The sequence below is a fragment of the Aquarana catesbeiana genome, linkage group LG11 (genome assembly GCF_042186555.1).
Source record: "Aquarana catesbeiana isolate 2022-GZ linkage group LG11, ASM4218655v1, whole genome shotgun sequence".
Lineage (NCBI taxonomy): Eukaryota > Metazoa > Chordata > Amphibia > Anura > Ranidae > Aquarana > Aquarana catesbeiana.
In genome coordinates, this window is record NC_133334.1 from 277664067 (window position 1) to 277680660 (window position 16594).

General features: G+C 46.4%; 1 protein-coding gene across 1 annotated transcript in view; it reads left to right on the forward strand.

The window, feature by feature from the left end:
* CHST6 (carbohydrate sulfotransferase 6) overlaps positions 1–11797 on the forward strand; it is a 34800-nt gene extending 23003 nt beyond the window's left edge. The window contains exon 2 of the mRNA XM_073605901.1: positions 9539–11797. Within this exon, the coding sequence (XP_073462002.1) occupies positions 9553–10713 (1161 nt within the window). The 5' untranslated portion in view covers positions 9539–9552 and the 3' untranslated portion in view covers positions 10714–11797. The remainder of the gene's footprint in view (positions 1–9538) is intronic.
* The last annotated feature ends 4797 nt before the right edge of the window (positions 11798–16594 follow it).

Here is a 16594-nt window from a genome sequence, read left to right on the forward strand (position 1 = left end):
TGTGTGCCGTTTCTATACACTCAGCATTGCCGAGTTATTTCCTCCCACTGAAAACGGCACAGAAAGGAAGCCTCGCGATGGTGTGCCCTCCTCCTCACCTTCTTGGTTACACGCAATCGCGCATGTGCGAGATTTAGACAGGGAAAGAGAGGAAGGGTGGAAATGCCATCCACACAAGAGCCAAAAATTGGCAGTAAAGATGGTGCAGCCGATTCCCGGAAGAAGATATATTTTCTAAAATTAAAAAATGGTATTTGCAAACTTCGTTTTTGTGACGTTTTAATGTTGAAGACATCTATACACATTGCTGCATGATATTATTTTTATAAAAAAAAGAAAACAAATCCAGGGTTCACTTCCTCTTTAATGCCCTCTTGGATGTGCTTAGGATCTAGACCCTTTTTAGGGGCTAATCCGTCCAGGTTTTTACACACCAACTGCTTAAAGACCTCAACTTGGTGATTTGAGGGTTGAGGCGGGTTAAAAAGAGATCTATTCTTTAAACCACTATCAATGTCCACTGTATCTACACCTTTCCTGTTCCTAAGGTCAAAATTATTCGATAGAAAGTATTTTTTTATGTTCAATTTTCTGACATGTCTATGAATGTCTATATAAACGTTAAACTTATTACCGAATATAATGGAGTATAAGCCGACCCGAATATAAACCGAGGCACCTAATTTTACCACAAAAAAACGGGAAAACTTATTGACTCGAGTATAAGCCTAGGGTGAGAAATGCGCAGCTACTGTAAGTGGAAAAGAGGGTCAACAATGCCCATTTGCAGCCTCACTGTGCCCATTTGCAGCCATAGGTCCCCTGAACGTCAAACTAGGTAGTTAAGGGTTCCTAGATGCCCCCCTAGCTGCAGCCAAAATTTGGGGTCTCTGGACCCAAAGGGTCACGAAATGACATTGCTGCAGATGGACACAGTTGACCGACTTTGGGGCCACTTGGTGCTAGGAATCCCAAATTTGGTGTGCAAACCCAGTGGAACTAGCACTACAACGTATCCATATATATATATATATATAGCTGGGATTCCTAGCACCAAGTGACCCTGAGATACGGGGCCCCAAAGTCGGTTCTGAAAATGTCAAGCACTTTTCTGCAGCAGAGAATGACATTTTCCGAACTGACTTTGGGGCCCCGTATCTCGGGGCCACTTGGTGCTAGGAACCCCAGCTTTGGATATGTTGTAGTGCTAGTTCCACTGGGGTTGCACACCAAATTTGTGATTCCTAGCACCAAAGCCGGTTCGAAAAATGTCATTCTCTCCTGCAGAAAAGTGCTTGACTCGAGTATAAGCCGAGGGGGGCATTTTCAGCACCAAAAAAATGTGCCAAAAAACTCGGCTTATACTTGAGTATATACGGTAATCGGCTTTTTAGATGTACACTTCAATCCTGCATTTACATTATTCGTTTCTTTCTGGGTTAGCTTAACTTGGGTCAAATTATAAATGCCACTCAGTCTATTTCCCTTTTTTTTGCTGGACCCTATGCCCTGCTCTGCACCCTCTTCGTGCATTATCCTTGGAAATTGGGTAGGACTGAATGTTTTTTCCCATGCAGGCGGGTTCCACCATTCCTGTGTGTGGGGTGGGAAGTAGGGTTACAACGGTTCGACCCCTCCAGGGCCGGTTTCCTCGACCTCGTCCTCTGGAGTATCGCGCTATGCAGAGCATTCCCTTGTGTTTTTCTGTGTTGCACCCGACGAGATGAGCCGTTCCAGGACTGATCTTTGGTAACCTTTGGACAGTGTTATAGATCGATTTCGATTTAAACTGTTTTATCAGCAACTACTAGACTTGTGTGTCAGGAATGAGAAGTTTGAGGTACGGGTCTGTTTCTAATGACGAGCCTATACCTGCCATCCGGTCTAGGGTATTCTCTTTGAATCGGTATTCTTTAATTAAATTTTTGAATTCTGTTTATGAATAAATACAAGACTGAGATCAGTTTCTGACATTCAGAGTTTTTAAATTTTAAATTTTGAGGCCTTCATCACGTCGGTCAGAATTTATTCTGTCTGACATTGGAGTGTGGACTTAATATAGTGACCGTGGAGAATATTTTTCCAAAGATTTCATTGTTTGGGTCGGCATTTGTTGCAGTGGCTTCAACTGCATTCAAATACATTTATTAAGGCCGGTCTAATGTACATTCGGCTATGCCTGGCGATATTTCTGGGTCAGCATATATTGCAGCGGTTCCAACTGTATTCAGATGCATTTATGATGCTTTCATTTATAGCGGTTTATATATTTTATACATTAAGACCCTGAGATGGTTGCATTTTAAGGACGTTTCTGGGTTTATATTGCAGTATTTTCATATATTTATGTATCTTTTTATATTTTGATGTGTTTCATGCAATGGCGTCCCGGGGGGGGGGGGGCAGAGGGGGCCCTGACCCCCCCAACATTATGCTGTGCCCCACCACGTGCCCCCCCCCCATAAAAAAAAAATACATTTTTCTTTTCTTTTTTTTTTTACAAAAAGGCAATGTCTAAGAGGGAGAGCGTCCCCAGTCAGCTCCTGCGGGTGATTCCTCCCCCTCCCTCTGCTCGCTGACACTGCATAATGCGAGCGCTCACACAACCACGGCCACCCAATCTGCTCCTTCCTTGGCATCCTCATTGGCAGGGAGAAGAGCGAGTTGCAGGAAGGACTCCACCAGGACTCTCAGTTACTGAAAAAACAGACTGATTTCTCCCGTCCTTAGGACAGGAGAACCAGCCTGTAAATTCCAAGAGATGCCAGACCAGCGCTGTCAATAGCAGGGGCAGGACAGCAAGAGGAGGCTGGGGAACCCCACAGTGGCAGAACACCAGGGCCCGGTGGCAAGACAACCTTTGCAACCCTGATAGTTCTCCCACTGCTTTGGACCCTTATATTTTCTTGGTATGCTGGTGACATATATCTCTTGTTTTCTGCCTCCCTGGGGGGCCCCAATACAGTAGGAAGGGAGCTCACTGCAGAACATGTGAAAGGGCCGTTGTGGGATCATAGTAAAGTGCCCCAGGATATAATATATATGTATATATATATATATATATATATATATATATATATATATATATATATATATATATAATTGCATTTTATAGTTGCCCCCCTACTTTTGTTCCTGTCCCCCCCATGTGCCCCCCCTAAATATGAAAGCTGGAGACGACACTGGTTTCATGTACATCTTAATAGACTATTAAGTAACATTGATATAGTATTGATATGATATTAATGCTGACATAGTGTTTATATCGCATTATGTCATATATATGCATATTATGTCATGTCCAGCAGGTGCTTCTTTCACCTTATAGCATCTGTTGTATTTATATCAGTTAACAATATCTTGCATAGCTGTGTATGCCCTAGAGCAGTGATGGCGAACCTTGGCACCCCAGATGTTTTGGAACTACATTTCCCACGATGCTCAACCACACTGAAGAGTGCATGAGTATCAAGGGAAATGTAGTTCCAAAACATCTGGGGTGCCGAGGTTCGCCATCACTGTCCTAGGGTACTGGTGTCAGACTAGGGTTTTGCGAGTTATACGAGGCATGACTTGTGATTACGGTATAATGATCACACTGAGTGCGAGTTTACGTACGCATGTTTATCTGGTTTGGTCGTTGCTGGCAGCAGTGATGCTCATGACGCGCCGCGTTGCTTGCAGGGTTACGCACCCGCCCTCTTCTGGTATTTATTGGACGAGCCGGTCCGCATGGCCACGCCCTCCGACGAAGACGCAATGACGAAACGAGTTAGAGGGTGACCACGCGGCTCCCTTGTCAATCACAGTGTACGCCATCCCGGGTCTCACCGCGGTCAGCGATTCTAGGAATTCCAGGAGGCGATGAGAGGACGTTACGCTGGGTTGCACAAGCTAAACTTTTGACACGCTGTTTTTATTTATTCATCCTGTAAGCATAATATGTATGTGGGGGTTGTGTTTCTAAATAAATGACAGTATCACGATATGCAGAGCATTCCCTTGCGTTTTTCTATGTTACACCCGATGACCTGAGCAGTTCCAGCCGTTGATCTTTGGTGACCTTTGGATAGAGTTCAATATCCTTGGGGAGATATCAGGCTTATCATTATCTTTATTGCGGTGAGTCCATCACCAAAGGGATTCCCACGAACGAGGTGGATTGGTGACGGTACTCAGGTAAGGAACGTTTCCTGTTTTAAAATTCTGATGGGAAACGGCACCATACACTGATTTATGGACTGTTGCATGGACTGTGACGTAGCTCACGTTTTATGTGTGCAATGTTTATAGCCCACTGAATGCCTTACTATCGCACTGAATATTTCTAGATATTTGTTAGCGCTGGTAATGCTGAGTTTTTTTATCTTTGCATAATTTGTTTTATATATTTTGTATTTGTATAATAGCTGCTATAGTGCACGAGTTACAGAGTTAGGTAGGAAAAAAGACACAAGTCCATCTAATTCAAAAAAAAAAAAAAAAGTGCAGGTCACGAGGCTAGAAGACGCTTATATAACAGAGAGGCGGACATTTTTTGTTATGTGGAACTCTATATTGGAACATTTGTAATGTCCCTGTGACCCCCCCCCCAACCCCATCCTTTATTTTCAGTCTTGGTGTCACAGAAGCACAAAGTGAGGGAGGTGGGATCACCTCAAAGACGTCAAAACCCACCAGACATGTCAATCCTTCCCCATTCTCTCCAAAAAAAAAAAAAAAGAAAAAGTTGGATGGCATTGCCCTTTAAAAGTCTTGTACCTTGTCACCTGTCCCGATTGCTCTTCTCTAGTGTAATGGCTGAGCGTCGCCATCTTGTGACAGAATTGCAGAACTACATCAGGATTGCTTGAGGAATGTGAAGCATGTAGCTATTGAATGTCACATCGTTTTCTCCCATGTTTGAGAAGACGTCTGCACACAAAGAGCACATTCTGAGGATCACATCTTGTTCTTTGTGTAAACTAGCAATGGATTATCAGGTGGCACCGAGGGGTGAAGAATAACCAGAAGAGAACAGGCTGAACTATATGTGCTTATGTTCCAAATATCATTGTAATACAACATTACTAAAACACAATGGAGGTCTTCTTTATAGGTCTCGGTGTTTGTGTAATCTGCTTCTTTTGCAAAACAGCAAAGGCCTAATTTCTAAACCAGCGATTCTCAACCAACATGCCATGGCCTACTGCTAGGCTGTGGCCTCCCTTCTACTAGACCTACCAAACCTTCAACTAGCGGCAGATCCCCTAACCTCCAACAAATCCTCCGAGCAACCATAGTAATCTTCAACATTCCATAGTGGGGCCGCTGTCTTCTTCAGTGCTCCCAACCTCACACAGTACTCTCCAGCCTCCTACAGTGCTCTCCGACATCCCACAGTGGCCCCCAACCTCCCACAGTGCCACCCAGCCCCTGCAGTGCCCCCAAGCCTGCTACAGAACCATCAGCCCCCCATAGTGCCCCCAACCTCTAACGGTGTCTCACACAACCTTCCATATTGCCTCCCATAGTGCCTCACCAACAGTTCATAGTGGGCCGCAGTGTCCCTCTGCCCCCACAGTGCCCCCAATCTCACACAGTGGCCCCCAACCTCAAATAGTGCTACCTAGCCCCCTGCAGTGTCCACAAGCCTACTCCAGAGCCTCCAGGCGTTCGTAGTGCCCCTGACCTCTAACAATGTCCCTCACTGCCTCCCCATGTCCCGCAGTGCCACCCAGCTCCTATAGTGCCCTTCAACATTCCACAGTGGGGCCACAGTGTTAGTCAGTGCTCCCAACCTCACACAGTACTCTCCAGCCTCCTACAGTGCTCTCCGACATCCCACAGTGGCCCCCAACCTCCCACAGTGCCACACAGCCCCTGCAGTGCCCTCAAGCCTACTACAGAACCATCAGCCCCACCCATAGTGCCCCCAACCTCTAACGGTGTCTCACACAACCTTCCATATTGCCTCCCATAGTGCCTCACCAACAGTTCATAGTGGGCCGCAGTGTCCCTCTGCCCCCACAGTGCCCCCAATCTCACACAGTGGCCCCCAACCTCAAATAGTGCTACCTAGCCCCCTGCAGTGTCCACAAGCCTACTCCAGAGCCTCCAGGCGTTCGTAGTGCCCCTGACCTCTAACAATGTCCCTCACTGCCTCCCCATGTCCCGCAGTGCCACCCAGCTCCTATAGTGCCCTTCAACATTCCACAGTGGGGCCACAGTGTTAGTCAGTGCTCCCAACCTCACACAGTACTCTCCAGCCTCCTACAGTGCTCTCCGACATCCCACAGTGGCCCCCAACCTCCCACAGTGCCACACAGCCCCTGCAGTGCCCTCAAGCCTACTACAGAACCATCAGCCCCACCCATAGTGCCCCCAACCTCTAGCGATGTCTCACACAACCTTCCATATTGCCTCCCATAGTGCCTCACCAACAGTTCATAGTGGGCCGCAGTGTCCCTCAGCCCCCACAGTGCCCCCAATCTCACACAGTGGTCCCTAACCTCAAACAGTGCTACCTAGCCCCCTGCAGTGTCCACAAGCCTACTCCAGAGCCTCCGGCTGTCCATAGTGCCCCCGACCTCTAACAATGTCCCTCACTGCCTCCCGCAGTGCCACCCAGCTCCTATAGTGCCACCTCCAACCTTCTATAGTAGACTGCAGTGTCCCCATCCCCCACAGTGCCCCCAACTTCACACAGTGCTCTCCAGCCTCCCACAGTGCTAACCCCCCCCCCACCCCCAGCCTACTGCAGAGCCTCCAGCTCCCCATCGTGCCCCTAACCTCAAACAGTGTACCACACTGTCTTCTGACTTCTCACAGCACCCCACCAATCCCGGAAGCACCTTCCAGTCTCCCTCAGTGTCCCTGCTATGTCCCCAGCCTCCTAGAGAGACCCTCAGCTCCCTCCGGAAACCTGATCCTCCTCAGGGAGACTAATGCCTCGTACACATGATCGGACATTCCAACAACAAAATCCGTGTTTTTTTTCTGAAGGATGTTGGCTCAAACTTGTCTTGCATACACACGATCACACAAATGTTGTCGGAAATTCCGAACGTCAAGAACACGGTGACGTACAACACGTTTGACGAGCCGAGAAAAATTAAGTTCAATAGCCAGTGCAGCTCTTCTGCTTGATTCCGAGGATGCGTGGAATTTTGTGCATCGGAATTATGTTCACACGCTCGGCATTTCCGACAACAAGTTTTGTTGTCAGAAAATTTGAGAACCTGCTCTCAAACGTTTGTTGTCAGAAATTCCGACAGCAAATGTCCGATGGAGCCTACACACGGTCGGATTTTCCGACAACAAGCTCACCATGAATATTTGTTGTCAGAAATTCCGACCGTGTGTACGCGGCATTAGTCTGCCACAAAGCCCCTAAACCCTCCAGAGAATAATTGTACATCCACTGTTAAAAAAGATAGAGAGGTCAAAGTGGGTTGACTGGCACAAAATCATGCAAACCCTCATTTTCTGCAGCCCTATTGGTCATATAACATAAGAGGGGCAGTGTTTACAGAGCTCTGTAGCTCAATGCAGAGCACTGTGTCCTTGCAGCACTTGGTCTCTGGCTTCACTCCCCATCAGGGCCATAGGTGCAGGGAAACTGTGCGATCCCCCTGCGTTTATGAGGGCTTTCTTCTGGGCTTTGTAGGCTGATCTACCTAGATTGTGTGTCTGTATCTGTGACCGGGCTGTTAGATTGTAAGCTCTTCTGGAACAAGAACAAATGTGAATCAATGTACTCACTAAGGTGCTCCTGTTTATATAGTAATAAGTTAATAGTAAAATATGAGAGTTGAGACTTCATGATGAGTGGGTGCAAAAATGGGGGACACAGGTGTCAGTTAAAGGAATAGTGCCCCATCGTAGGTGTCAGTGGGAGGAACAGTGCCCCATTGTTGGTGTCAGTAATAGTGCCACATTACTGGTGTCGGTGGGAGGAATAGTGCCCCATCATTGGTGTCAGTGGGAAGAATAGTGCCCCATTACTGGTGTCAGTGGGAGGAATAGTGCCCCATTACTGGTGTCGGTGGGAGGAATAGTGCCCCATCATTGGTGTCAGTGGGAAGAATAGTGCTCCATTACTGGTGTCAGTGGGAAGAATAGTGCCCCATTTCTGGTGTCGGTGGGAGGAATAGTGCCCCAACATTGGTGCCAGTGGGAAGAATAGTGCCCCATTACTGGTGTCGGTGGGAGGAATAGTGCCCCATCATTGGTGTCAGTTTTAGGAATCATGTCCCATTGCTGGTGCAAGTGGGAGGAATAGTTACGAAGCATATAGGTTGTACCCCAATGAAAAGTCAGCCCAGTGCTCTACAAACCCAAATCTCTCCTTCTTACAGCAGGTCTTTAGCCATGAATTCAGTTCTCTAATCTCCCCCCTGTCTTTCCTGTGTTACACATGGCACGCGCAATATTTCAGAGGATATCACCTTGGAGGTCCTTCCCTTCAACTTGCAGGCTAGTTCTTTAAATTGGTTCTTAAGGAGCCTCCACCTTCCATATACTGTATTCTGTCATTGGTTCCAACATGGACCAAGACAGCTGGGTCATGCCCAGCACCTCCCAGTAATTTATCAACCCGGTCCACCACACACCGAACCCTGGCACCAGGTTCCCTATTGTTGGTGCCAGTAGGAGGCATAGTAGCCCATCATTGGTATCAGTGGGAGAAATAGTGCCCCATCATTAGTATCAGTGGGAGAAAAATGCCCCATCGCTGGTGTCAGTGGGAGAAATAGCGCCCTATCATTGGTGTCAGTGGGTCAAATAGTGCCCTCAGTGGGAAGAATAGTGTCCTATTGTTGGTGTCAGCGGGAGGAATAGTGCCCCATTGTTGGTGTCAGTGGGAGGAATAGTGCCCCATCATTGGTGTCAGTGGGAGGAATAGTGCCCCATCATTGGTGTCAGTGGGAGGAATAGTGCCCCATCATTGGTGTCAGTGGGAGAAATACTGTCCTATTGTTGGTGTCAGCTGGAGAAATAGTGCCCCATCATTGGTGTCAGTGGGAGAAATACTGTGCTATCATTGGTGTCAGTGGGAGGAATAATGCCCCATTGTTGATGTCAGTGGGAGGAATAGTGCCCCATCACTGGTGTCAGTGGGAGGAATAGTGCCCCATCACTGGTGTCAGTGGGAGGAATAGTGCCCCATCATTGGTGTCAGTTGGAGGTATTGTGCCCCACTCTTGGTGTCAGTGGAAGGAATGGTGCCTCATCATTGGTGTCAGTTGGAGGAATAAAGTCTCATATCAGTGGAAGGAACAGTGCCCCAAAGGCTTAAAAAAAGGAAAGCAAAGGGCCACATCCAACTCACGTTCAGCAGTTTGGAGACCACTAATCTATTCTAAACAAGAACAAATAGTGTTGACTTTTGATATACTTTATGTTTGTTGTTCTCATTATCTTTTGTTTTTTGTTTTGCTACTTTATCTAAGTAACAAAAAATAAAATAAAACTAAAGATTAATCTTGCTTATATGGCTGTTTTATACTATTTCTGCAATAACTGTCTTCATTTCATTTCTTCTCTTTCTTGGCAGCGCCGTTGGCAGCCATGATCCGGTTCCGATTTAATGGCTCGTTGGCTACCGGACTCTTATTGCTTCAGACGGTGTTCCTTCTTGTCTTGTACTCCAGACAAAATATATCTCTACAGAGAACGGAGCCCAGTGAGAAGGTCCATCTACTCATTCTCTCCTCTTGGAGGTCAGGTTCTTCCTTTGTTGGCCAGATCTTCAGCCAACATCCAGATGTGTTCTACTTGATGGAACCTGCTTGGCACGTGTGGGTATCCATGTTTCAGAACAGCGCTAAGGTTCTCCACATGGCGGTCCGAGACTTGGTGCGGTCCGTCTTCCTGTGCGACATGTCCGTGTTTGACGCCTATATGCCAAAGGTGCGCAATGTATCCAACCTGTTCCAGTGGTCCACCAGCAGGGCGTTGTGCACAGAACCAGCATGCAAGTTCTTTTCACGTGACCAGATCACAAACGAGTTGGCTTGTAAGACACTATGTGGGAAATACCCCTTTGACAATATCAAACAAGTATGCGGCCTGTACAGCCACATCGTTATAAAGGAGGTCCGCTTCTTTGACTTGAAGGTTCTCTATCCTCTTCTCACCGATCCTTCCTTGAACTTAAAAATAATCCATTTGGTCCGGGATCCAAGGGCTATGGCCAAATCCAGGGAACAAGCCAAGAAGGCTTTTTTCAGAGACAATGGGATCGTGCTTAACACTAACGGATCCAAAATAGACGACAGCAAGTATGAGGTCATCCAGGAGATCTGCCGAAGTCACGTGCAAATATATGAAACCGCCACCTATAAGGCTCCCAGCTTCCTCAAAGATCGATACATGCTGGTCAGGTACGAAGACGTGGTTCGTGACCCTTTGAAGGAAATCACGCAGATGTATGAATTTGCTCATTTAAGGCTGACCAACAAGCTTGAGAAATGGATCCACAACATCACGCATGGGCAAAGCCCCTCGAACCTAAAGGAAGCCTTCGTGATAACGTCGCGCAACGCCGCCAACGTGTCTCAAGCCTGGAGGAACATTCTATCCTTCGAAAAAGTGAAGAGGATCCAAAATGTATGCAAAGGGGCCATGAATATGCTTGGCTATCTCACCGTAGACTCAATGGCGGAACAGGAAGACTTGTCCATCAATGTTGTGTTACCCAGGAAAACGAGCCAGTTCAGTTGGCTATGACTTAAACATACCAAGAGACCTTTGCACTTTGGAAGGCTTTGCTATTTTCGTTTGTTTTTATTTATTAAATTTTATTCCTTGAACTGTGAAAAAGTGTTTATGACCGCGGGAACATTTTTATGGGCCTGTTTGAAGAAGAAGAAAACCTAATATGAAGTTTGCTTGTAGAGACCCAAAAACATGGATAGCTACAGTTTAGTATTTGTTAAACTTGAAGTGACCCATGCCATTTCTTTTGCTAGCCCGATGATTAAATAGGCAAAGTAGGCACTGGCCTATGGGCACCGCTACCACAAATTAAAATAATATTGATTTTATCTTGAGAGAAAAATGACAATGAAGCTTTCCTAAATTGTTTACAAAAGATGGAAAAATGTATCAACTAAACCACTTCAGCTATGGAAGATTTTACCCCCTTCATGACCAGGCCATTATTTGCTCTTCGTAACTGCATTACTTTAACTGATATTATTTATATAATTTTTTTTCACAGATTTTTTCTTTTGGTGGTATTTGATCACCACTGGGTTTTTTTTAATTCTTTTGTGATATAAACAAAATAATACGGAAAATTTTGGGAAAAAAAAAAATTACCAACTTTACCAAAGACACGCAGCTGTATTTTTGCCTAAATTTATGAACACATTTATTTTTTTTATTAATTGGATATGTTTTATAACCGAAATTAGAAAATATTGTGTTTTTTTTTACAGTCTTTTTTCATTTAAAAAAAACAAAAAAACAAATAAAAAACCCCAGTGGTGATAAAATACCACCAAAAGAAAGCTCTGTTTGTGTGAAAAAAAATGATATAAATTTAATTTTGCTTACAGCGTTGCATGATCACGCAATTACCGGTTAAAGTAGCTCAGTGCTGAATAGCAAAAAAATAACGTGGTCATGATGGGGGTGGGGGGGTAAAACCTTTACAGAGGTTTTGGGAGTTGGGAGGTGTGCATTGTTGTAATCTCTTTATCCGTCTTGTAACAGCTCTCTAGCAGGTAGCAGCTGTGAAAACTCTGGATTGACTGGAATTATTTTTATTTTATTTTATCTGAATATATTTTTATTTTTATTTTTTTTTTAATAAATATTTTCAGCCTATGGGGAAAAGAGGAATAAAAGCAAGGAAAAGTGATTATGGGTAATGTGGATTTTTACTCAGATTTTCACAGCTGTTATCTTGCTAGAGAGCCGAGCTGATGACAGCCTCTATCCACAGGGGGCCATTTAAAGGGACAGGGAGAGGAATGGCGTGGGGTGACTTTCATTTAAAGTGTTGTAGTTTTAATGTAAAAAAGTTCAGAGATGGTTTTAGTTTTTTATTTTAAGGTAAATACGTCTTAAATAAATAAATGAAAAAAAATGTGATCACTCTGGTAGAATATTTCCTTTAATTTACTGACGTGTTTGTAACCTTCAGACCAATTCCAGAGAGCTAGAACACTGATTCCATATACTGCTTATTTGGTTGATCACTTGCCCTCCAAGAAGATTTACCCCCCCTTCGTGACCAGGCCATTTTTTGTGTTACTTTAAAGTGCAACCCCACTTTTGTTGAGAAAAAGCCCCCCCCCCCCCCCCCCCCGAGGGATCGCTGTACATTGCAGGGATTGTAACAAACGTTGTTGCAGATTCCAACCTTTTTGTTATTCTGAAGAACTCCCTTCTCTGTGTCCATGTGGGAAAGTGAATCTAATAGGAGTGGTTTCATAATTATCAATCAGCTGCTTCACCCGCAGGGCTCTAATGAGGAGAGTGGCAGGGTCTGCATCCCCTTAGCCATGATTTCCTATTGGGAGTATCTCACCAAAAAAAAATGACATTTTTGTTGCAGGGGATGCCCAAAATCTGACTTACATCTTAGTGAAGACTTCTGGGAAAATTAGTGAGCCAATCACACAAGCAGGAAAATACATATCAGGGGGGCACTCTGTATACCATCTGTGTACAGAGCGCCTCCCCCCCAGGTGGCCATATTCCATTTTTAGAAAATTACAGCGGCTCCAGATTGAAAAGGAAAGGTCATTTTTAATAACATTCAACTACAATATGACTTGTATACGCTAGATTATTTTTTCTTTGCAACCCCCCCCCCCCCCAGGCCCCTTTCATTCTTTGGCTTTCGGTGCAGTCAAGTTCCTCCTCCCCAAACTCGCTAATCCATGTCTTTATGGACCTTGCTTTGTGCACTGGTGGGCAGTCATGTTGGAACAGGAAGGGGCCGTCTCCAAACTGTTCCCACAAAGTTGGGAGCATGAAATTGTCCAAAATGTCTTGGTATGCTGACACCTTAAAAGTTCCCTTCACTGGAACTAAGGGGCCAAGCCTGACCCCTGAAAAACAACCCCACACCATAATCCCCCTCCACCAAAATATGAGTCCTGACCTCAACCCCATAGAACACCTTTGGAATGAATTAGAGTGGAGACTGCGAGCCAGGCCTTCTCATCCAACATCAGTGCCTGACCTCACAAATGCTCTTCTGGAAGAATGGTAAAATATTCCCATAGACACACTCCTAAACCTTGTGGACGGCCTTCCCAGAAGAGTTGAAGCTGTTATAGGTGGGCCAACTCAATATTGAACCCTACGGGCGAAGACTGGGATGCCATTAAAATTCATGTGTGTGTAAAGGCAGGCGTCCCAATACTTTTGGTAATATAGTGTAGTTCCTCTGAAATCCCCCTGCTGACAGCTGGGAGAAGAGGAGGACTGTAGAAAAAATGATCCGCACTCCGGCTGTTGCTCTTAAAATTTCTTCATTTTATTGAATAGCCACAGTGAACAAATGCTGATTAAGTTAGTTGACGCGTTTCAGCCTATAAGGCCTTAGTCATGTGGTTATGACTAAGGCCCTATAGGCTGAAACACGTCAACTGACTTAATCAGCGTTTGTTCACTGTGACTATTCAATAAAATGAAGAAATTTTAAGAGCAACAACCAGAGTGCGGATCATTCTTTCCTACATTACTCTACTCAGCCAGCGACTGTGGATCGAGCACCCGGGAGCTCTGCTATCTATGTGGTGTACGGATAGTAGCACTGACTTATCTGTTTATACTAGAAGAGGAGGACTCCAGCAGCCCACAACCACCTTAAACTAGGGCTTATTTTCGGGATAGGTCTAATTTTCCGGGTAGGTCTTACTTTCTATCCCCATTGAGCGGGATTTCGAAAGGGGTCATTTAGCAAATCAATACCTATAGCAAACATTGTAACATTGTATATTATTTTATTTCCTTTTTTTTTCTATATATCATTTTAATTAAAAAAAGTTTAAATATATGTTAGTTTTATTTATTTTTATTACACCATGTTAGATCATACGTCTTTTTTTTATTTATCATTAAAGCCATGTGCTTGCCATGTCCTTCGGTTTCCATCGGCACATCGGACCGCCCCGTAATGTCGTATCCTGAAATCTGACATTCCCGGTTGCTAGGGTTGACTTCACTTTGTATTTTATCCTCGGCATTTGGTTGCCATGACAACACTGCATCTATCTCATAATCTACTAAAGTGCATCCATGCAATTACGGAACACTTCCCAAATATATGACTCCGTCTCCAGAAAATGATGTCGGATTTCTTCATCTGCGGCGCTCCGCGTCTCCGATTACCAGTGAGTGGAATCAGATTGAACAGCAATTTACTTAGAAACAAAGATGAAGGCTGCCTTTTATCTCCTCTCTATAAAATGATTCGCCTTTACCTTCAAATGTTTTTTCTTTTTTTATTCCGTCTTTTTCTTAGCGTGATACTTTTCATATCACATTCTGCTGCAATGCTCGGTTCATGTTACCGTCAATGATTGTGAAATGGCATTTAAAGGAAAACTCCACTTTTATTAAAATACCCTACCACCTGTGTCACCACCCTGTTGGTGACACCCTGTGCTGAGTTCCTGGGTCTGTACACCTGCACTCATTATAAGGGGTTCCCACCATCCCTGTGCTGAGTTCCCGGGTCTGTACACCCGCTGTGCCCATTATGAGGGGTTCCCACCATTCCTGTGCTGAGTTCCCGGGTCTGTACACCCGCTGTGCCCATTATGAGGGGTTCCCACCATCCCTGTGCTGAGTTCCCGGGTCTGTACACCCGCTGTGCCCATTATGAGGGGTTCCCACCATCCCTGTGCTGAGTTCCGGGGTCTGTACACCTTCTGTGCCCATTATGAGGGGTTCCCATTATCCCTGTGCTGAGTTCCCGGGTCTGTACACCTGCTGTGCCCATTGTGAGGGGTTCCCACCATCCCTGTGCTGAGTTCCCGGGTCTGTACACACCTGCTGTGCCCATTATGAGGGGTTCCCACCATCCCTGTGCTGAGTTCCCGGGTCTCTACATCTGTGCCCATTATGAGGGGTTCCCACCATCCCTGTGCTGAGTTCCCGGGTCTGTACACCCGCTGTGCCCATTATGAAGGATTCCTACCATCCCTGTGCTGAGTTCCCGGGTCTGTACACCCGCTGTGCCCATTATGAGGGGTTCCCACCATCCCTGTGCTGAGTTCCGGGGTCTGTACACCTGTGCCCATTATGAGGGGTTCCCATCATCCCTGTGCTGAGTTCCCGGGTCTGTACACCCGCTGTGCCCATTATGAAGGATTCCTACCATCCCTGTGCTGAGTTCCCGGGTCTGTACACACCTGCTGTGCCCATTATGAGGGGTTCCCATCATCCCTGTGCTGAGTTCCCGGGTCTGTACACCCGCTGTGCCCATTATGAAGGATTCCTACCATCCCTGTGCTGAGTTCCCGGGTCTGTACACACCTGCTGTGCCCATTATGAGGGGTTCCCACCATCCCTGTGCTGAGTTCCTAGGTCTGTACACCTGCTGTGCCCATTATGAAGGATTCCTACCATCCCTGTGCTGAGTTCCCGGGTCTCTACACCTGTGCCCATTATGAGGGGTTCCCACCATCCCTGTGCTGAGTTCCTAGGTCTGTACACCCGCTGTGCCCATTATGAAGGATTCCTACCATCCCTGTGCTGAGTTCCCGGGTCTGTACACCCGCTGTGCCCATTATGAGAGGTTACCACCATCCCTGTGCTGAGTTCCGGGGTCTGTACACCCGCTGTGCCCATTATGAAGGATTCCCACCATCCCTGTGCTGAGTTCCTGGGTCTGTACACCCGCTGTGCCAATTATGAGGGGTTCCCATCATCCCTGTGCTGAGTTCCCGGGTCTGTACACCTGCTGTGCCCATTATGAAGGATTCCCACCATCCCTGTGCTGAGTTCCTGGGTCTGTACACCCGCTGTGCCCATTATGAGAGATTACCACCATCCCTGTGCTGAGTTCCTGGGTCTGTACACCCGCTTTGCTCATTATGAGGGGTTCCCATCATCCCTGTGCTGAGTTCCCGGGTCTGTACACCCGCTGTGCCCATTATGAGGGGTTCCCACCATCCCTGCGCTGAGTTCCCGGGTCTGTACACCCGCTGTGCCCATTATGAGGGGTTCTCACCATCCCTGTGCTGAGTTCCCGGGTCTGTACACCCGCTGTGCCCATTATGAGGGGTTCTCACCATCCCTGTGCTGAGTTCCCGGGTCTGTACACCCGCTTTGCTCATTATGAGGGGTTCCCATCATCCCTGTGCTGAGTTCCCGGGTCTGTACACCCGCTGTGCCCATTATGAGGGGTTCCCACCATCCATGTGCTGAGTTCCCAGGTCTGTACACCCGCTGTGCCCATTATGAGGGGTTCCCACCATCCCTGTGCTGAGTTCCCGGGTCTGTACACCCGCTTTGCTCATTATGAGGGGTTCCCATCATCCCTGTGCTGAGTTCCCGGGTTTGTACACCCGCTGTGCCCATTATGAGGGGTTCCCATCATCCCTGTGCTGAGTTCCCAGGTCTGTACACCCGGTGTGCCCAT